Source organism: Muntiacus reevesi, chromosome 16 (genome assembly GCF_963930625.1).
Source record: "Muntiacus reevesi chromosome 16, mMunRee1.1, whole genome shotgun sequence".
Classification (NCBI taxonomy): Eukaryota; Metazoa; Chordata; class Mammalia; order Artiodactyla; family Cervidae; genus Muntiacus; species Muntiacus reevesi.
This window is the reverse complement of record NC_089264.1, coordinates 16,073,225-16,092,475: the sequence shown is the minus strand read 5'-3', so window position 1 is coordinate 16,092,475 and position 19,251 is coordinate 16,073,225. Positions and strand designations below refer to the sequence as shown.

General features: G+C 36.8%; 1 protein-coding gene across 1 annotated transcript in view; it reads right to left on the bottom strand.

Annotated features, from left to right (window-relative positions):
- Window positions 1–19,251, bottom strand: part of COL25A1 (collagen type XXV alpha 1 chain) — a 502,107-nt gene that overhangs the window by 98,989 nt on the left and 383,867 nt on the right. The window contains exons 11-12 of the mRNA XM_065907544.1: window positions 11,677–11,703; window positions 9,612–9,656 (exon numbers count right to left, since the gene is read on the bottom strand). Coding sequence (XP_065763616.1) covers window positions 9,612–9,656; window positions 11,677–11,703 — 72 coding nt within the window. The remainder of the gene's footprint in view (window positions 1–9,611; window positions 9,657–11,676; window positions 11,704–19,251) is intronic.

Below are 19,251 nucleotides of genomic sequence, written 5' to 3'. Positions count from 1 at the left end.
CCCTAGCTGGGAAATGAGGGGGAGGAGGGGACCTGTGTGTACCCAATAACAAGGAAACTCAAAAGTGGTATTGGATGTTTGGGGAAAGACCCTCACTCTGGATGTAGATAGGAAAGAATGAAGCCCCAGGCATGATTAGCAGCTGCCTTCGAAGCAGGAGGAGAGAGGGAATTAGGGTGACAGCAGTAATATGAAAGACAGACTGACGAAATGGAAGAAATGGGTTCTTAGTGATGAAGCTTAGGTGTCAAGGGTGAAGGCTGCGTTAGTGCTGGACTTCCACATTGTGAATTGAAAGTCGCTCAGTCGTGTCCAACTCTTTGTGACCCCGTGGACTATACAGTCCATGGGATTCTCCAGGCCAGAATGCTGGAGTGGGTAGCCTTTCTCTTCTCCAGGGGATCTTCCCAACCCAGGGATCAAACCCAGGTCTCCCGCATTGCAGGCGGATTCTATACCAGCTGAGCCACAGGGAAGCCCAAGAAAACTGGAGTGGGTAGACTGTCCCTCCTCCAGGGGATCTTCCTGACCCAGGAATCAAAGCAGGGTCTCCTGCATTGCAGGCAGATTCGTTACCAGCTGAGCTATGAGGGGAGTCCTGGAATTCCACGTTACAGACCAATAAATACCTTTATTTTAAAAACTGGCCCTGTTAAGTATTCTATGACTTGCCATATAACATGCCTTTGATAATATACCCACTTTTAAAGTTCAAAATCCCAGCTAACTTCTTCTTTTCTAAGTATAATTCCTAATAGTAAGTCGATGTATTATTCTTTTCACTCAGGAAAAGATGTGCTTAAGTATTCATGGATGTGATAAATGGTTATGTCTAATGGGAAAAATTAGACATAATTTTCAAAAAAGATCAGTGAAGAGTAGTAGAAAGAGACAACAGCTCTTACAAACATTCACTTACATACTCTGGAGGTTTCTGAGTTGTGGAGTTCCTAACGCTCCCAGTTCAAAGTGGAAAATAGTCGTTTCTTATTTAATAGTGTTTTAAATTAAACAGTTACATTCATTACTTCTTTTATTTTGTCCAGTTAAACTTTGCAGTAAACATGACAATCCTCATTTGACAAATGAGGAAAGTAAATTCAGAGAAGGAAAGTAACTTGTCTAAGACCATACAAATACTGAACAACAGACCTGGGATTCCCTGAATTTAAAATCCATATTCTTGACAGCTGTAGCAGACTGACTGACTTTGAAGTTGAAATCTACTACAAACACCTTGGTGACCATAGGCAACATATCCTTTCTGTGCCATGGTTTCCTCATTAATGCAGTGGAGTTAATAATTGTATCCACTTCACAGGATCGCTGTGAGGAGTAAGTGGGGTAAACTCAGGAAGAGCTTGACAGTAAGTGATGAATACATGTTAGTCAGTATTACACACTGCAGTCCTCTATTGTCTGCGTTGGGCAGAGAAGACACAGAAGGTCCCAAAGGAAATCTGATCTCTTCTAAATTAACCCCACTGAGGCTGTTTCACAGTCCCTCTGTGGCTCAGATGGCAAAGAATCTGCTTGCAATGTGGGAGACCCAGAATCGAGCCCTAGGTCAGGAAGATTGCCTGGAGAAGGGAAAAGCAACCCACTCCAGTATTCTTGTCTGGAGAATCCCATGGACAGAGAAGCCCTTGTGGGCTACACTCCACAGGGTTGCAAAGAGTTGGACACAACTGAGCAACTAACAGACACACACACACACACACACATGCTGTTTCACAATTGGATAATGGTTCCTATCCCCTTGGCAATGTGGCCTGGTATGGGACAGGTGTGTGTGTGTGTGTGTGTGTAAGCTCGGTCTTGTCTGACTCTTTGCAATCCCGTGGACTGTAGCCCACCAGGCTCCTCTGTCCATGGGATTCTCCAGGCAAGAATACTGGAGTGGGTTGCCATGCCCTCCTCCAGGGGATCTTCCTGACCCAGGGAACAAACTCACATCTCAGTGTCTCCTGCATTGGCAGGCAGATTTTTTACCGCTGAGCCACCTGGGAACTAGGTAAAACTTAAGCTACTATAATTGTCAAAATAAGTTATTTCATTGAAGCCTTATTTTTAATGCAAATCTCAAAATCAAGAGTGTCATTCAGAGATCAGATCTAATGATAAAAGAACAGGGTTTGTGATTTATATCAACTAACTATTTTAGTGGTAAGAAATTTGCAAAAAAAAAAAAAGTAGTCTAGGTCCTATAGTGGTTAATAATATGGTGTTTTAGAAAAAAATTCTAAGACCAAGGTTGTCTAACTTGATCTGGAAGTATTGCAATGTGGTAATATTTTCCCTTCCCTTTGCCAACTGCTGTTCACTATTTAAGCTGTACCTAAAGTCGCCTATTCAGAGAGGCATTCCTTGCCTTTTTGCACCAGGACAGGCTGCCCTGTGCTTCTCAGCTGCAGTACTTAACAGTATTGTCATTTAACAGATTTTTAGTGTAACTGTTCATATCATGTCTCTATCCCCCTCTTGGCTGAAATTCCATGAGGGCAGACACTGCTTTAATGTCAGGGCTCAGATGTGCCTTGCACTTACTAGTGAGGACTGAAAAAAGATTTGTTGAATGGAAGATAGACGAAACCGGCAAATAATCAACGAATACATTTAGCATAAGTTTTTTTCCCCCCAAATCATCAGGTTATATATGTAGTTTAATTAGATTTAGTAAATAATATTTTGGTTATCCTATCTATAAAATACAGTGCCTTTTCAATTAAAATGGAATATAAGTGGACTTGAAGTCATAATTCAGTCCAAGATATTTGCCTTCTTGTTGCTTGATTTTGCAACATCCTGTGATCAGCTTTCCTTCCTCTCATAGCCAGTCCTATTGGATTTCCCCAACAACCCCATTTCCTCAACTGTTTATTCTTATCTCTCCCAATATTTTCATATAGTAGGATGGTAATGAGTATTAAAATTTATAGCAACATGCCTAAATGAAGTCAAGAGAAAGTGTATTTTTTTTTTAAATTACCATCATTTTAAAAATTTCAATCAGGAAGCATTACATTACTTCCTTCAACCAACTTTTTATTCCCTTCTAAAGGAACTTAAATTTAATTATATAAAGGATAGAAATATCTTTTGCTTCACTCAATAGGTAAAATTAAGTGAAAAGTTTCTTTAAGAGTAAGTTTACATATAAAAATGCCTCTGAGTATTTGCATAGAACTCAGAGATGATGTGATTTTACTATATGAAATATTCTGCAGATGAAAGGCCCACAGGCAGATGAAAAGATGCTCAACATCACTAATCATCGGGGAAATACAAATCAAAACCACAAGGAGATATCTCACGGTACCTGTCAGAACAGCTATCATCAAAAAGTCACAAAATAACAAACGCTGGTGAGGATGTGGAGAAAAGGGAATCTTGTGCACTATTGGTGAGATTGTAAATTGGTATAGCCACTATGGAAAACAGGATGGAGGATCCTCAAAAATTTAAAAATAGAACTACCACATGATCTAGGAATTCCACTTCAGGGAATATATCCAAAGGAAATGAAAACGCTAACTTAAAAAGACACCTACATCCCATGTTCACAGCAAAATTATTTGCAATAGTCAAAACATGGAAACAAGCCTAGGGTCCATTGACGCTGAGTGGATAAAGAAGTTACGGTGTGGGTACATACACAATGGAAGATTATTTAGCCGTAATAAGCGAGGAAACCCTGCCATTTGTGACAACATGGATGAACCTTGAGGGCGTTATGCTAAGTGAAGTAAGTCAGACAGAGAAAGACGAAAAGATGATCTCACCTTAATGTGGAATCTAAAAGAACACAAAAACAACAAAAAACCCAAACTGATAGAAACAGATAAGATCTGCAGTTCTCAGAGGTTGGGGTTGGAGGTTTTGGGGAAGGAGGAATTAAAGGAAGGTGACCCATCTGGGAAAGGTGACCTTCACCAAAGGTATAAACTTCCAATTTATAAGATACTGGAGATGCAAGGCACGAGATGATGACTATAGTCACCACTGTTGTACGATGTCTATGAAAGTTGCTAAGAGAGTAATCCTGAGTTATCACTATAAGAAGAAACTTTTTTTTCCGTTTCTTTTTATTGTAGCTACATGAGATGATGGATGTAAACTAAATTTATTGTAATCATTTCATTATATATGGAAGTCAAACCTTTATGCTGTATACCTTATCTCAATAAAACTAGGAAAAAGAGGAATATCCTATAATAAGAAAGCAATGATGCTGCTTCAGAAGCAAGCATCCTATTTTCATAGTTATCAGAGAAAACACAATCAGGTATTATTAGAACTATAATGCACACAGTCACCAACTTGTAAAGATAGAAAAATTAATAAAAATAATTTAATTCTCCACTTTAACCAGCAAGGTATTAAATTGCTGTAACACACTTTCCCCAAGCTATTAATTAATCTGGAATAAAAAATCAGTCACTTTATTTACACTATATATCTTTTCTTAAAGTGTAAAATTGGAAAGTTATAAATACATTGGGTCATAGATCACTGGGTAAATTTAAGCTAACTAGACAGGAAATAAACAGAACTATATAATATATCCAAATCCTTCAGGAATTTAACTCAGACATTTTAATGATAAAGTCAAGGCTGCAAAAGAGAAGAGTTTTATTTAGTGGTTGCAGAAAATGAATCAGGAATAAAAAAGTATTGAGTTCATTGTGTACAGCTTACTGTATAGACTTGAATAAACAGCTTGACCTTTGAGAGTCTGAGGACTTCCATTTATCTGCTCTCTAAATATACTTACAATAAAAATGCCATTAGAAGTATGCTGTGAGGATTAATGTCAGTGAAAAACAGTGAGACTCACAGATAAGAGATGAAAAGGAACTCTAAATACCATAGCCATAAACTAATTAAATTTTAATGTTACTTAAAAAAATAACATAGTTATCTGGGATAGATTCAAGGATGATACATTAATACCAATATTTTATTTATATTGTATTTGAAGTTTTAGATATAATAAACCCTAGCAAGCATTTGAAAAATACATGAAACAAGATCATCCAATACTTATCTTTTGCTTTGGAAACAATCCCTATGATTCTGGGTCCTCAGAAAAATTCTAGCCTGCTTAGACAAAATAATTTGTTCTTAAACCTGAAACTCTTTAATGTTAATTTTATGGTAACAGAGATAAGGATGTGAACTAAGGGTTGCACAAAGTAGACTTGTTATGTTCCCTCATTATCCCTAGTCCTCTTCTCCTGTGGCATTTGCACAATGCTGGGCACTGCTTGCTATTCAAATACATTGTTATTATGATGATTTATTCCTAATGTGAAAATGTGGAAACAGTAGAAAAATTCAGGATTCTAATAACATGTTAAGAGTTGAGATTTTTTAAGTTCTGAGATATACATATATATATATGTATATACATACAAAAAATACAGCCAGCCATTTATTGCGTCGAACATTATATAGTCTAAAAAAAATTTTACCACAAAATTATTTTGAAGCCCACTTTCCAATATATCTGAGAATCAGAGTTTAATAGACAAACATTCAGTTATATGGGCTTCCCAGGTGGCACAGTGGTAAAGAAGTTGTCTGCCAATGCTGGGGATGCTGGAGATGCAAGAGGTGCAGGTTCAATTCCTGGGTCCGGAAGATCCCCTGGAGTAGGAAATGGCAACCCACTCCAGTATTCTTGCCTGGAGAACTATGGGCAGAGAGCCTGGCTGGGTTATAGTCTATGTGGTCACACAGAGTTGAGCACGATTGAGCATGCACATGTGCAGTTAGGTATCTTTACATGTATGTATTATGTGCCTGAGTGTGTGTGTGTGTGTGTGTGAGAGAGAGGGGGGGGGGAATGAATCCAATAGCATAAATAAAATTTTTATAATATATTTGAACCCACAAGATCTATTTGTGAGAATTACAAAAGTTTCTGTGCTAAATAAATTAGCCAGAGGCAAATAAGGCAACATTTTTTTTTTTTAGGTAAGACCTAGCATTAAATTTTCCCTAACTACTTTGGCTATTGGAAACAAGTTCAAATTATGGAAACAACTGCTTTTAGAATTGGAAACAGAGCATGGAAAAGAGACACCTGTGACTTTTTGTGGATGCACAGTATCTCTTAGAGACTTAGATATAAATTAGAACTTCACCTTCTCTCACTCTACAATGAAGCCACCTTGAGCCCATATAGGAAGAAGTTTCACAGGCTGCACATGAGGTGGAAGAGTGCAGAGTATCTGACTCCAGACAGCACTCCTACAAGACCCCACAGCGGTGAGTGAGCTTTCAAAGCAGTGCGAGAAATGTCTTTCTCCTTTCTATGGTACTTCTTTCCCACTATTGGGAATGGGGTGCATTGCGACTGGAGACATAGCAGGTAGCAGAGAAATATTTTACCTTCCTGTGTGAGTTTACACCTTCATTTTCTTCCTGGCTTCTTGTCCTGTTAGAGGGTAAGCCTAGGGCTCATTTGTTGAAATTCTTGAAGTGTTACACTATTAATACTACAGACAGTTGATAGTATTTATTGAGCACCTATTACATTATGTTTACTTTAGACATATTAGCTAGTTAATATTGCAAATTCTATATTAATATTTTGCACTGGAGCCTCAGAAACATTAAGTAACTCACACAAAGGAGGACAAAGACTTGACGCCTCCTCTCTCAGACTGCAGAGACCACATACCACACTGTCTCCCACTTTTCATAGAAGGGTGTTTTAGTAGCCCTTGATAGATTATAAGGCTAGAAGGGGCTAAACTGGAGTTTAATGCCATGGTACTGCTTCTGTAAGTCTGTTTTCCTAATATGATCTGAAGAATTGGAGGACCATTACAAAAATAAGAAATACTCGGATTAACAATCGAGTTGACCAAAACTGAAAGGAAAATAATGTAAAAAAAAAAAAAAATCACCATCAAGCTACTGGCCAAAATCAATCACCTCAATCTGGATGGAAAATATTTTAGTGGAAGACAAGTAAAATATTTGCTTAATATAGTCATTTTCTTTCTCTCTTATAATAGAGAAGTTTCTAAAAATTTTCTAGTTATTTGCCATGTTTCTGATAGCTTAGAAATAATATCCTTCCTTGAAGGATATCCTTGGAAGATATCCAGTACTTGAAAATGATCTAAGCATCAAAAGTACTTCTCTGTGAAAAAATGAAATTGTATCATGCAAAGAAGATATTTTCTCTGAAGCTTAAGAACATCAAGGTGCTTAAAAAATTATTAATGTGATTCCAGGCTCTCTTTCTAGAAACATAAATTTTAGAGAACCAGGGAAAGTTCATAGCTCTAAGTGTAAATTATCGGTATTACTCAATTTTCAACTCTGTTTTTACTGTCTAAATGTCCTGTTACTTCAGTGATGTAGACTTTGGTTTTTTTGTACTTTATTGTCCTAAAGATGATATAGCAAATATTACAGGTGTTAGATAATAACTATCATTAAAAGAAATTCTATAAACAAAGTTTTAGTTAAGTTATATGAATTAAAAAAAAAATCTTGAACTACATTTTGCTGATACCTTCATAAAAGTATGAAATCATTTAGCTTTCCTAGATTTTACAGAAAACCCTTTAAAATGCCACAAAGATGTATAACAAGATATAAAACTACAAATATTAGCTATTTCCTTGAAATATAATTTAAACTTGATGACTAGGACAAGAAAATGACACATTCCCTTTCTCTTGCTAAGGAAATTGCATACTTCCTTTGGAAAAAGAAAGAATATGCAGTTTTCATAAGCATATATGTGACAGTTTTAAACTTGTGGACTTGTTTTATTTCAGGGTAAAGTTTTCTATAAATTTTCATGATTATCTCAAAGTTGAAAAAGAAACAAAGAAGTAAAAGCAAAACATTAGCCTTACGTGTACAAATATTAAAAACAACATTTACGTTATATCTATATTTTGTCCTTTCTAAATATTATCCTGTTATGTAATTTTCAAATTCATCATAGAATGAATGCTGCTGCTGCTAGGTCGCTTCAGTCGTGTCTGACTCTGTGTGACCCCATAGACGGCAGCCCACCAGGCTCCCCCGTCCCTGGGATTCTCCAGGCAAGAACACTGGAGTGGGTTGCCATTTCCTTCTCCAATGCATGAAAGTGAAAAGTGAAAGTGAAGTCCCTCAGTCGTGACTGATTCTTCGCGACCCCGTGGACTGCAGCCTACCAGGCTCCTCCGTCCATGGGATTGACCAGGCAAGAGTACTGGAGTGGGGTGCCATTGCCTTCTCCACATAGAATGAATATGCTCTCAAATTTTTACTTCTGTTTCCCTCCATGATCTACAATATTCTAAATGGAATATTAATCCTTGTCTTTATCAGGATCTGTGAAGCAAACAGGTACGCATTTTACTAAGGGGAAAACAGGGCAGTAACACGGGCATTGAACTGCCGATGAATGCCCAGTGCTGGATTTACGGACCACAGGCTGCCGTAAGATTTGGTTAAGAACACTCATTTTACTTGGGAATCAAGGGATTCTGGAAACAGAGGGTCTCTTACAACAGAGGTCAATCAAATATCCAGGATTTCACTAAAATGAGCTGAAGAAAAAGTTTAACAGCAATATCAGACATGGACATAAGGGCGTTAAGCCTATTTCCCCATTTAATCCTCACAGTAACCTTATGAGGCAGGAATTGTTTGTCTCCTTTTTAAAGATGGAGAAATTGAGGCCAGAGGATTCAAGGACTCTGTCCAAATTTACTTTCTCTGAGCTGAAGATCCATGTTCTTAGCCATTTCCCAGGTTTTAGATTGTTATTGTCTATGTCTCATTGGAGAAAAAAGATGGACGAGCTAGAGGAGGTCTATTCTGTCCATAAGGGCTGGACCCTTTATGATTTCAATTCAGAATGCCTGGATTTCAAGTCCTCTGGGAAGACAAGTTGGGTCGCAGGATCGCAAAGGGCCAGCTCAGAAGCTCTGAGGGAAGACAGGAAAGTCCCTGGCTCAGCTCTCCGGCCCCTGGCAGACTGGCCCGCAGTGACTTTGGTAACTGCTTTGTCCCACTGGCACGTATGTTGCAGGAAAAAGTGCACACAGGCACATAGATATGTCTGTGGGTGGTTTTCTTTTACTTTTTTTTCCCCTTCATTATTAATAGTACAATAACAGCATGCTATCAGAGCTTAGCAAATCTATTTAATTCTTAATTTTGCTTAGCTGTAAAAAAAGCTTGCATGTGAATTCACGATTCCAATAGCGTCTCTCTGTAGGAATAACTTTCGTTAATGCAAGAAATAATACTTATTAGTCTGCCATAACAAGAATAAACCAGAGTGCACTTTATCACAATCAATGTTAAGTACTATATTTTTCCTACTCCAAATATACTTATGAGAAAGATACCACTGTATCTCACATATATCAAATAAAATAAAAAATTGTCTAAGAGTTTTTGACTATTTAATGCATTCATTTAAAAATTAAAATAATTTGATCATTTGCAACATAATTTTCCTATATTTCAACAATATATAAAATTTTTATAAGCATATAAACTTATTACCAACATTACTGATTAGAACAACTTTGTGATTTAATCCTCCCCAAATGATCAAAAGCAGTATATTCTATGGAACTCACTTTTTGTCCATTCATCCCTGGAATTCCAGGTACTCCAACAGAACCCTAAGGAGACATATGATTAAAATAAGTTGACATCATAAGCACAAAATAATTCAATTCTAAACTTATGTCATATTAATTATGTCAGCTACAACTTTATCTTACTAAAACATATCTGACAGGCTATGTTTTTCAGATCTCATCCACTGTGTTCTAACACACAATAGTGTAAACAGACTCATCAAGCTTTTCCAGAAGTCATGAAAATCTCGCCAAGTTTGTAAATATTTACTTAACCCTAATAAGATTTTAAAGAATTTCATATCATAAATTGAGATCCAAAGCTATCAGAAGGCCTCATGGCTCCAAATTTGGGTGCTTTTGAGAATTAAATAGGCTTAGTTTCATCTCAAAAAAGGTTAGCTGTACCAGTAACTCTTGAATTTCATGAAATTAAATACCATAAAATAAAAGGTAATTAAAATAACAACCACTATAAGGAACCCATCTTGTAAAGTGAAATTTGTTGTATTTGAAGCATTTCCCCCAGACTCAGGGAGTATGTTTAAACCATGTGAGGGTGAATATATCTTCCAAAGTGGACTAGGCAGGATGCCGCAAATGGTGAGCATAGACTAGGAACGATACCAGTTCTATACATTGAATATTGTGTCGTCTGTGTGGGTATGCACATGCACTTGGATGTGTGCACACATGAGCACTGGGGTGATGAGAATGACTGGTCATCAGAAAAGAAAAGTAGTTACTACCTGAGAAAATCTGACATTTAACCAGATACAGAAACATTAACAAATGTTTTCAAATAATGATGTCATTTTCCTCCACACACCTTCTGGTGAGGCTCTGGAGAAATAATTTTTCAAATAGAATGTGCTTATTTTTTGTTTAGCACTATAAAACAGATTCTTTTAGTAGATATGTGATATTAAAATTTTTAAAGAATAATGGAAAAGATTAAAATAGTAATTAGAAATCTAAAACTTCTCTAAAAAATAAAGTCTATTAAAAATATAGTCATTTCATGCAAAAAAATTTGAGATGGCAAGTTCCTTAATGCTTTCTTGGTGATTGTATTGAGTGGGTCATAAAAGGACTTCCCAAAGCCTGAGGCAGTAATTTTATCCTGGTAGCATGTGGATTAGGGTAGCTTTACAATTTCACACCATACTTAATAGAGACATTATTGCGAAGGACAAAGTGTTCCTATACACAAGTTGTCTCACTACACACTGGCTTTTACTTGGTTTGTGGGATCATGTTTCAACAGATGCCACATGCACAAGCTTGGGGGATAAATGTCTCTATCTTTGATGGATTCCAAAGATAAAGAATAATCACTTTTCCACCTGTTGTAATGCAATTATTATTATTATTATTTTGTTTTGGTTTTCTGCAGGTTAAATATCCTTTTATGTCCTCCTTGTAGCGTGGGAGGTGGATGGGAAGTGGGGGTTTAGTGATGTTTTGTTCGCAAAGGGCTATCTACCTGCTATTGATGCATTTACCACTGTAGAACTGACCTAATTTTAGAAGTGTTAGACTCTCTTCTCCAAAATGTAAAGGGTCAAGTCTGATGGCTCTGGATAATGTTGAAATAATAATTGGGAAGCCATTTTTTTGGGTTGCTTCAGCAAAGGGAGATACTAGTGGGCCACTTGAATATAGCCACCAAGCAACAAATACATTCTTTGTTCTAGTCTGTTTAATGGTCCTTTGACAATCATATATTTGTGCAAGACCATGCATTTAATTTGCAATATCTTATGACCCTTCAGATTCTAAGTTTTGTCATGATGTTTTACTAGTACTGGAATTAAAAACTCAATAACCTACAAGTTTGGCAGACAGCTTAAAAAGAGTCTGCTCCGGATTTATTGGACTTTCTATAATGGAGTCAATTAGAAATCTAATGGCTCACATTATATGATTGTATTTTTAGAAAGCAGAATGCACAAACCAGACTACTTTGGTATGGCTCACAGTAGCTAATTCCGTTCCCTTCTCAGGCCAGTCATTAGGTGATGGGGATATAATTACTTTCACAGTATTGTTTTTACTCTACCTTTTGTCCTGGAGGCCCCAGAGGACCCTAAAAAAGAAAAACAATTCAATTAACATAATATTGCAACCATTTTAAACTTAAATGACCGATTAAAGTTGTCCTATTCTGTAAGGTTCTCTTTGCTGAAATATGCCGATGTTCTGTACACCAAGGAAAATGAGAATTTTTGGTTGGAAGTACACAATGGGTCTTCTCTCTTGTTCTCTTTTGAAAAACGTTATGCAGTAAGATCCTGATTTTTGCTTTAAAAAAAAATCACAACATTGTAAATCAACTATAAATTAATTTTTAAAAGTAACCTTTGCCCTTCCAGCACATCTGTTTCTTCAAATACCTGCAAATCCATCACTTTACTCTCATTTAAAAGGCTGGAGATGTTGCTTCTAGAAGCACTAAAAATGCAATGCAGTTCCCAGCCCACCGACTTGTTCTATGACTTCTGCATCTGCAAAACTTCAGGAAGCAGATTTGCAAAGGAAATCATTGAATGGCATTATGAAGAAACATTTTTTGTTCTATTCTTCCTCTTATGAAATGTGGCCAATCGACCTGCACAAAAACTTGTTTCCAAGCTAGGGGATGCCAAAGTCAATTGTGGCAACTAGTGTGCACCATAAAAGGGAACAAAAGATACTGTCAGCTGTTGCATAAACTATGACACTAGGGTGGGAGGAAGGGGGGAGAAGAAATATAATATTTAGGAAGATGAATGGGAATATGTACATTTAAAATGGAAATGTGGCAGTTCTGAGATTTAGCGTTCTTTGACCGCCAAGTCAATGTTGGGGATCTGTTGGCTGTATTTAGAGCAAGGCATTCTTTGAGATGGTAGAAAAGAGCACAGTGAGAGCTATAATCCTGACTACTGAGGTCTATTTTTAAATGAAAATATTAAGCACTTTTCTTCTAATTCTTTCAAAAATGCTTTTAACGTCAGTGTATTTTAACAAAGTTACAGATCCTCCATCATTCCATGTATTAATAAAAAGCCCTTTATTCCATTACACTTAATAGCTAACTTATTTTCAATGTGTGACATTTCAGTTAATCAGCATCTTACATTTGGACTCTAACATAAAGCAAGAGAATGGTAATTAGAGGAAGAATTGGTCATGCATAATTTTTTAATTAAAAATACACAATGTTTAAGAACATTCAGAGACTCTGTTCCTCGTAAATTATTTTGCAATCCTCAGGAAGACTAACAATTTCCTCATATAATAAGGCTTAGGTTATTGAAAGTGCACTGTGCAATATCACCCTTATATATTCCTTTTTTAAAAAATGTAGGATGTAGATTTATTGACTCAGTGACAATAGAGGCAAGGAGATGGAATGTTCAGACATATGAAAAATTAATACCGGCCTACTAGTTTAGGAACTGAAAGAAAGTGAAATTTTTTCTTTTTTCCTTTTTATTATAAAAAGTTTAAAGCATGATAAAGGGTAGGAAAAGTAATATAATCTACACCTAGGTATTCATCACTTACATGTTACACTTATATGTAACAATTAACATTTTGCCATATATCTTCCTTTTTGATTTACTCAACCAATCATTTTCTTAATGAACTTGTTATCTCATATATCCGCATGGTCTGACTTTCTCTTCTCTTATCTTACTCCTTCAATTTAAAATTCTCTGTTTTAGATTTTGCAGAGAAAACGAAGTCTCTAGGAATAAATTTCCCAACATCATGTCTCTCATCAACTCAAACCCACGTGGTTCTCCTTACTATATCAGTGGGGAAAGATGCTCTCCTCCCACAGGGCAGAGGCATCCATAGACTCTGGGATCCATCCTTGCCTCCATCCTCAGGGATCTTTCTCAATCAATTATCTCTGTAACCATATCAGAGCCTCCTGCTCTGCACGGGTTCCTTCCGCTTAGCACATAAACATGTGTAATCATTTCCTCACTTGGGTAAATTGTTTGGGAAGTGAATGTTAATGCTAAGTAAAGGCAGAATCTGGAAGTTGCAGTGATAGGAGATTTGAGAGTGAAGAAAAGACTTGGGTTTCATCATTGTCTAGGATTCCATTTTTCCAAGTGTCTCCAGAGTATTTCACTTGTTAAAATGTTGATGTTGAAAAGGAAATCATATAACAAAAAGTACATTAATTCAATGTTTAGACTGAGAATGTATATGTTCAATTCAAAAAGGTTGTTTCCCCTTTTAAACCTAACTGCCACTTGAAAGAATACTGCTCATTAAATTGGACATTTTGTACATTGACATATAATCCTGGGAAGGAAATTTTCAGATGAAAATAAGAGCAAATTTTAAATCAGATGTTTTAACTAGAGATGAACATATCTGGTATTTTCTAATTTTGTCTTTGTTGCATGATTACAGTAAGTCAGAGATTTAGAAAAATTGCTCACAGCTCTGAAATCTGTGAAATCTTACTAGTTGCATATTTTAATACAATACTTAATAAAAGTCAAAGGAGGTTATAAAAATCATATTTTCTCACTGTTAGAAAACTACTGCCATTTGTGCTAAACTCCAAAAGTAAAAGCGGTTTTAAGATGGAGCATTAATTTTGAATTGTAAATACATATCTTATAGATTTTCATAACTATGTTGCCAAGGATATATCCTCAGCTACCAAAAGTATGCATATACTCCTGTGATTGTGCTGGCAGGAAAAATGGTTGCAAGCCAAAGATAGTGTCATTTATTATTAGAAGGGAACTAGGAAAAAGCAGTGTTGAATATAAGACACAGACATGCGTTCAAGTAAGTACAGACACACACACATACCCAGGTAGCTATTTTGATCAGTATTTTGCACATGTATATATTTTTTGAGTATGCACCATTATATATCTGTGGCACTGTGGTTATTAAATTTAAGCTTACCAATCAATGAAAGCCTCACTAATCAAAAATTGACTTTGAAGTTAGGGTATGTTGCTACCAGTTGGTTAAGATGCCTGCATCTGAGTAGTTTTGTGGCCTCTGGTATAAATATAAATTTATAAAACAGTGAGCAAATGCCACAGAACCACTGACTGACTAATCTACTCTTTTGTAAACTTACTTATATTCTTAGCCTGAATAATGACTTGGATGAAGACTCATAAATTCATTATTCACCAGTCAAGCTAGTGTTTCCTATTATTCCTAAAGTTAAAACTGTTCTCATATTCTAAGATTTCTAAAATAAATCCATTATTGTCATCCCATGTCTTAAAAGTTTGAATCAAATAGTTTTCAAAACTGAGTCAATCTTTTAGTTCATTTTTATCAATCAATGAGTTGTTCCTTTCTTAAGTATTTTCTTGGTGGGCACTTTTATGTTTGCATTTACTTTGTAAACAACCAATTAATATGAGAATAATCTAGTCTCTTTTATTTTCTGTTATCATTTCTTTATCCTTATCTAAAGATTGAAAATTGTGTAACATTCAGAATCTCAATATGATAAATTATATTTAAGTTCAATTCTAGAAGTGTTAAACTATATCTTAAAATATACTCACTTTGACATAAGCTTTTGGTCAGAATGTATGAGCTTTTTTCATTAAAGGATCTTGCATAGTGAACATAACTATTCAAAACATAAGAATCAAATGAGCCACTGAAAAGTTCTAAGTGCAGAGTAATAGCATCACTCATTTGCATATAAATGTTGGCACCTAAGTTTTCATGTTCCTTCAGAAAAGACTATAGAGAGGGATGACAAGTTAAGCAAAAAGTTATAAACAAGCAAGAAATTATACAGTGCACTGATTCTCTTTCCTGTTCCTGCCCCACTAAATTTCATTTTTAAAGATTATATAAAATACTATGTATAAAAATGGCAATCAAGTAAGTTAAAGGAATATTGTAGTTTCCATTTAGTGATTGCCTTTACCAAACGGTGGGTTACTCGGGCTTCAGGGTGATCTTTTACTCCTCCAGATACTTAACCTGAGAACATTCTCCAGTTCACCCTCTTCTTCACCAGCATTGCTCTGCTCTTGTTCAACCCTCATCTCTCTCAGCTAAGCTAATGTCATATCCAGCTAAAAGCCACCGTGCTTTTAGTCTTCTTCAACCCTTTCTGCATAGTGATGCCTGAGGGACCTTTCTTAAAAGGCTTTCAGGTTCATACCTTTCCTCAGTTGAAAAAGTCATGCTTTATTATCTCTACACCTCTGCACCTCTGGTTGTCTGTTCCTTTAATGGCCTTTTTCTCTCTCGTCTTCCCTCCTCCACCCATTACATAATTCAGAACTCAGGGCCACCCCTCTCAGGGCTAGGTCCCCTTCTTTTGTTTTCCAAAGTACCCTTATGACTGCACTTCTTCCCAGAATTTACCAACAGAGCTGTGATTGTTGGCTTACTTCTTTCTTCACTCTAAACATCTCTTATTACGCACAATATAGTTGGCATGGTAAATGCTCAGTTCTTTTGGGTTCATTCATGAATTCATCCACTTAGCAGTTTTTTAAATACCCATTAAGTGTCAGGCAATGTTCTAGGCACTGGGGATACAGTAGTGAACAAAATAAAAGAAAATGCAAGCCCTCTTGGACTTCATAGTCTAGTTAATGGAGAAAGATAGCAAAAAATAAAATAAAATAAACTAGTAAAATATAAAGTTGTGTCAGGTGGTAAGTGTTACAGCAAATTGGGGGTTTGGAACTGGGAGAAGTGTATGTGGTGACACTTTAAATTGGGGATTTGATGAGGGCCTAGGGATAAAGTGACACTTGGATAGAACTCTAGAAGAGGCCAGCAAGACAGTCATGCTTGTAGAAGGAGCAAGAATATTCCAGGCAAGGGATGAGGAAGTACAAAGGTCAAGAGGTAGGCGCATGCTCAGAGTGTTCAAAGTACACCAAGGAGGCAATAGGTGGGTGGCAGAAGGCAGGGCTGTGGAGAGGGAAGGGAGCTCGCATGTGTATGGCCTACAGGTGATTGTCAGCAAAATGGTGCTTACTCATCACTTCTTGGCATATAGATGGAGAAATAATGGAAACAGTGAAGCCTTTATTTTCTTGAGCTCCAAAATCTCTGCAGATGGTGACTGCAGCCATGAAATTAAAAGACGCTTGCTACTTGGAAGAAAAGCTATGATCAACCTGGACAGCATATTAAAAAGTAGAGACATTACTTTGCCAACAAAGGACCATCTAGTCAAGGCTATGTTTTTTTCAGTGGTCATGTATGGATGTGAGAGTTGGACCATAAAGAGCTGAGTGCCAAAGAATCGATGCTTTCGAACTGTGGTGTTGGAGAAGACTCTTGAGAGTCCCCTGGACTGCAAGGAGGTCAAACCAGTCAACCCTAAAGGAAATCATTCCTGAATATTCATTAGAAGGACTGATGCTGAAGCTGAAGTCCCACTACTTTGGCCACCTGATGCAAAGAACTGACTCATTGGAAAAGACCCTGATGCTGGGAAAGATTGAAGGCAAGAGGAGAAGGGGACGACCAAGGATGAGATGGTTGGATGGCATCACCAACTCGATGGACATGAGTTTGAGCAAGCTCTGGGAGTTGGTGATGGACAGAGAAGCCTGGCATGCTGCAGTCCATGGGGTTGCAAAGGATCGGACATAACTAAGCAACTGAAGTGAACTGAGTTTGATAAAAATTATAGGAATGAATAATGAATACATGGAGTAAAGCAAGTTTCTTTTCCGCTTATATCTTAGACAACAGTGTCTCAAGATAAGAATGACAGCACAGACTTAGAGAATGAACTTACGGTTGCCAGGGTGAAGGGACAGTTATGGAGTTTGGGATGGACGTGTACACACTGCTACGTTTAAAATGGTCACTAACAAGGGCTCACTGTACAACATATGGGACTCTGCTCAATGTTATGTGGCAGCTTGGATAGGAGGGGCGTTTGGGGGGGAGTGTATACATTGTACATGTATGGCTGAGTCCCCTCACTCTTCACCTGAAACTATCCCAGCATTGTTAATTGGCTCTACCCCAATACAAAATAAAAAGTTTAAAATAAAAAGAACATAAAAACAAACAACAGAAAAAAATAACAATGACAAGATTTTTCACTCTTGTTCACCCAAGTTATTCTAATGCTACAAGCCTAAGTTCATAACCTCTAGATTACCTCTAAGTGCAAGAGTGAGTGAAGTAATTCAACCCATAGTTTCTACATTAAAACTGCAAAGTAAAGATCATTTTGGCTACGTGGTCTCCTTTGCTCAGACTGTCATGGATGTGAATGTAGGTCTAAGTTCTCTAATGCACTTCAGAAAGCCATCATGCAAAGAGTAGGTAGAATTATCAACCCATGGTAATCTTCAAAGCAGACAGTTAAGAAATGGCTATTTCTATAGCTATTATGCATTGGCTGCACTTTCCAGCTTGTAAAAATATCATATTTTTAATTAAAAAGTCTTTTGTTTGAAAGACCACGGAATAGAAAAGAACTAATGAATTTTTCTGACACTACTGATGCTAGCACAAATTTGATTGAGGTATTAATTACCTAAACAGGATGTGGAGTTTCTAAATGATGTGCTTTAGGATGCCTCTTGGGAGGTGTTTTAAGGCAACTTCTGGTTGCCTGCTATTAGGAAACGATGTTCTGTGTGAGCAGGGGGCGGACATAGTTCCTGTTCTGTCCCTGACGGCTAACAGTAAAACTGAAGCACTGAAAGCTGCTGGTCATTCCTGGATGCAAGAATATACAACCAGCTTCTGTAATAAAAAACAAAGGGAACAGAAGAAAGCTGGCCCATCTGTGAAGGAGAGAATAAAAGCCCCAATCTATTAAGCCACTTAAAATTCTTTCCTTTTTGGGTTAAGAATTGTTCCATGATTTAATAAAAGTTAGGCAAAATGGAGAAAGTACTTTTTAAAGTCTGTTTCTATGGGAAAAGTGATAACATATAATCTAACTTATTGGAGTCGTAAAATGTTAATATCAGACTTTCTCAAGAGTTTGGTGCAACAGACTTTAATTATAGCTATTAACCTGTGAAAGCTATTAACCTGGTCACAAGATCAGAAAATACAAAAAATTGGTTATAAAGAATAAGAGGAAATTTGAAATAAATAATAGAAGCTTGTCTTACTTAAGAAGGATTCATTTAAGATGTACTTTTATAACATTCCGTGTTCCGCCTGGATGTCTGATGAGAGAGGGTCAAGAAACATAAAGTCTAGCCACTATTATATGGGAGTCTGGAGTATAATTCAAGTGATGTTTTACAAGATTCAGATTTCATGGCTTAAGTGTGTGGAAATGCCAAACTAGAAACTTTGGGGAAATGTTTAGAATAGAACATGTGCTGATATGTTTTCAGTACAAAAGTCAATGATTCAGATGAACCGGGTAAGAAGGAACACAGCATAAACAAAAAGAGAGCGGGACAGAGCTGAGCTGAGAGAGCCTCATTTTTGTTTTGAGTCCTCCATGGATTCTGTCTTCAGTCACACTGAGTCATCCAGACATGAAGACTTCATGTAAAGGGCTTCATCATTCTTTGAGGCTCAGCAACCTTCACTCACTTCCGCTGTGAACCTTCTCCAGTTCACCCAGACAGAGCCTGTTTTTGTCCTCCATGTTTCTCAAGCACATTTTAACTGGCTGAATTTTAAT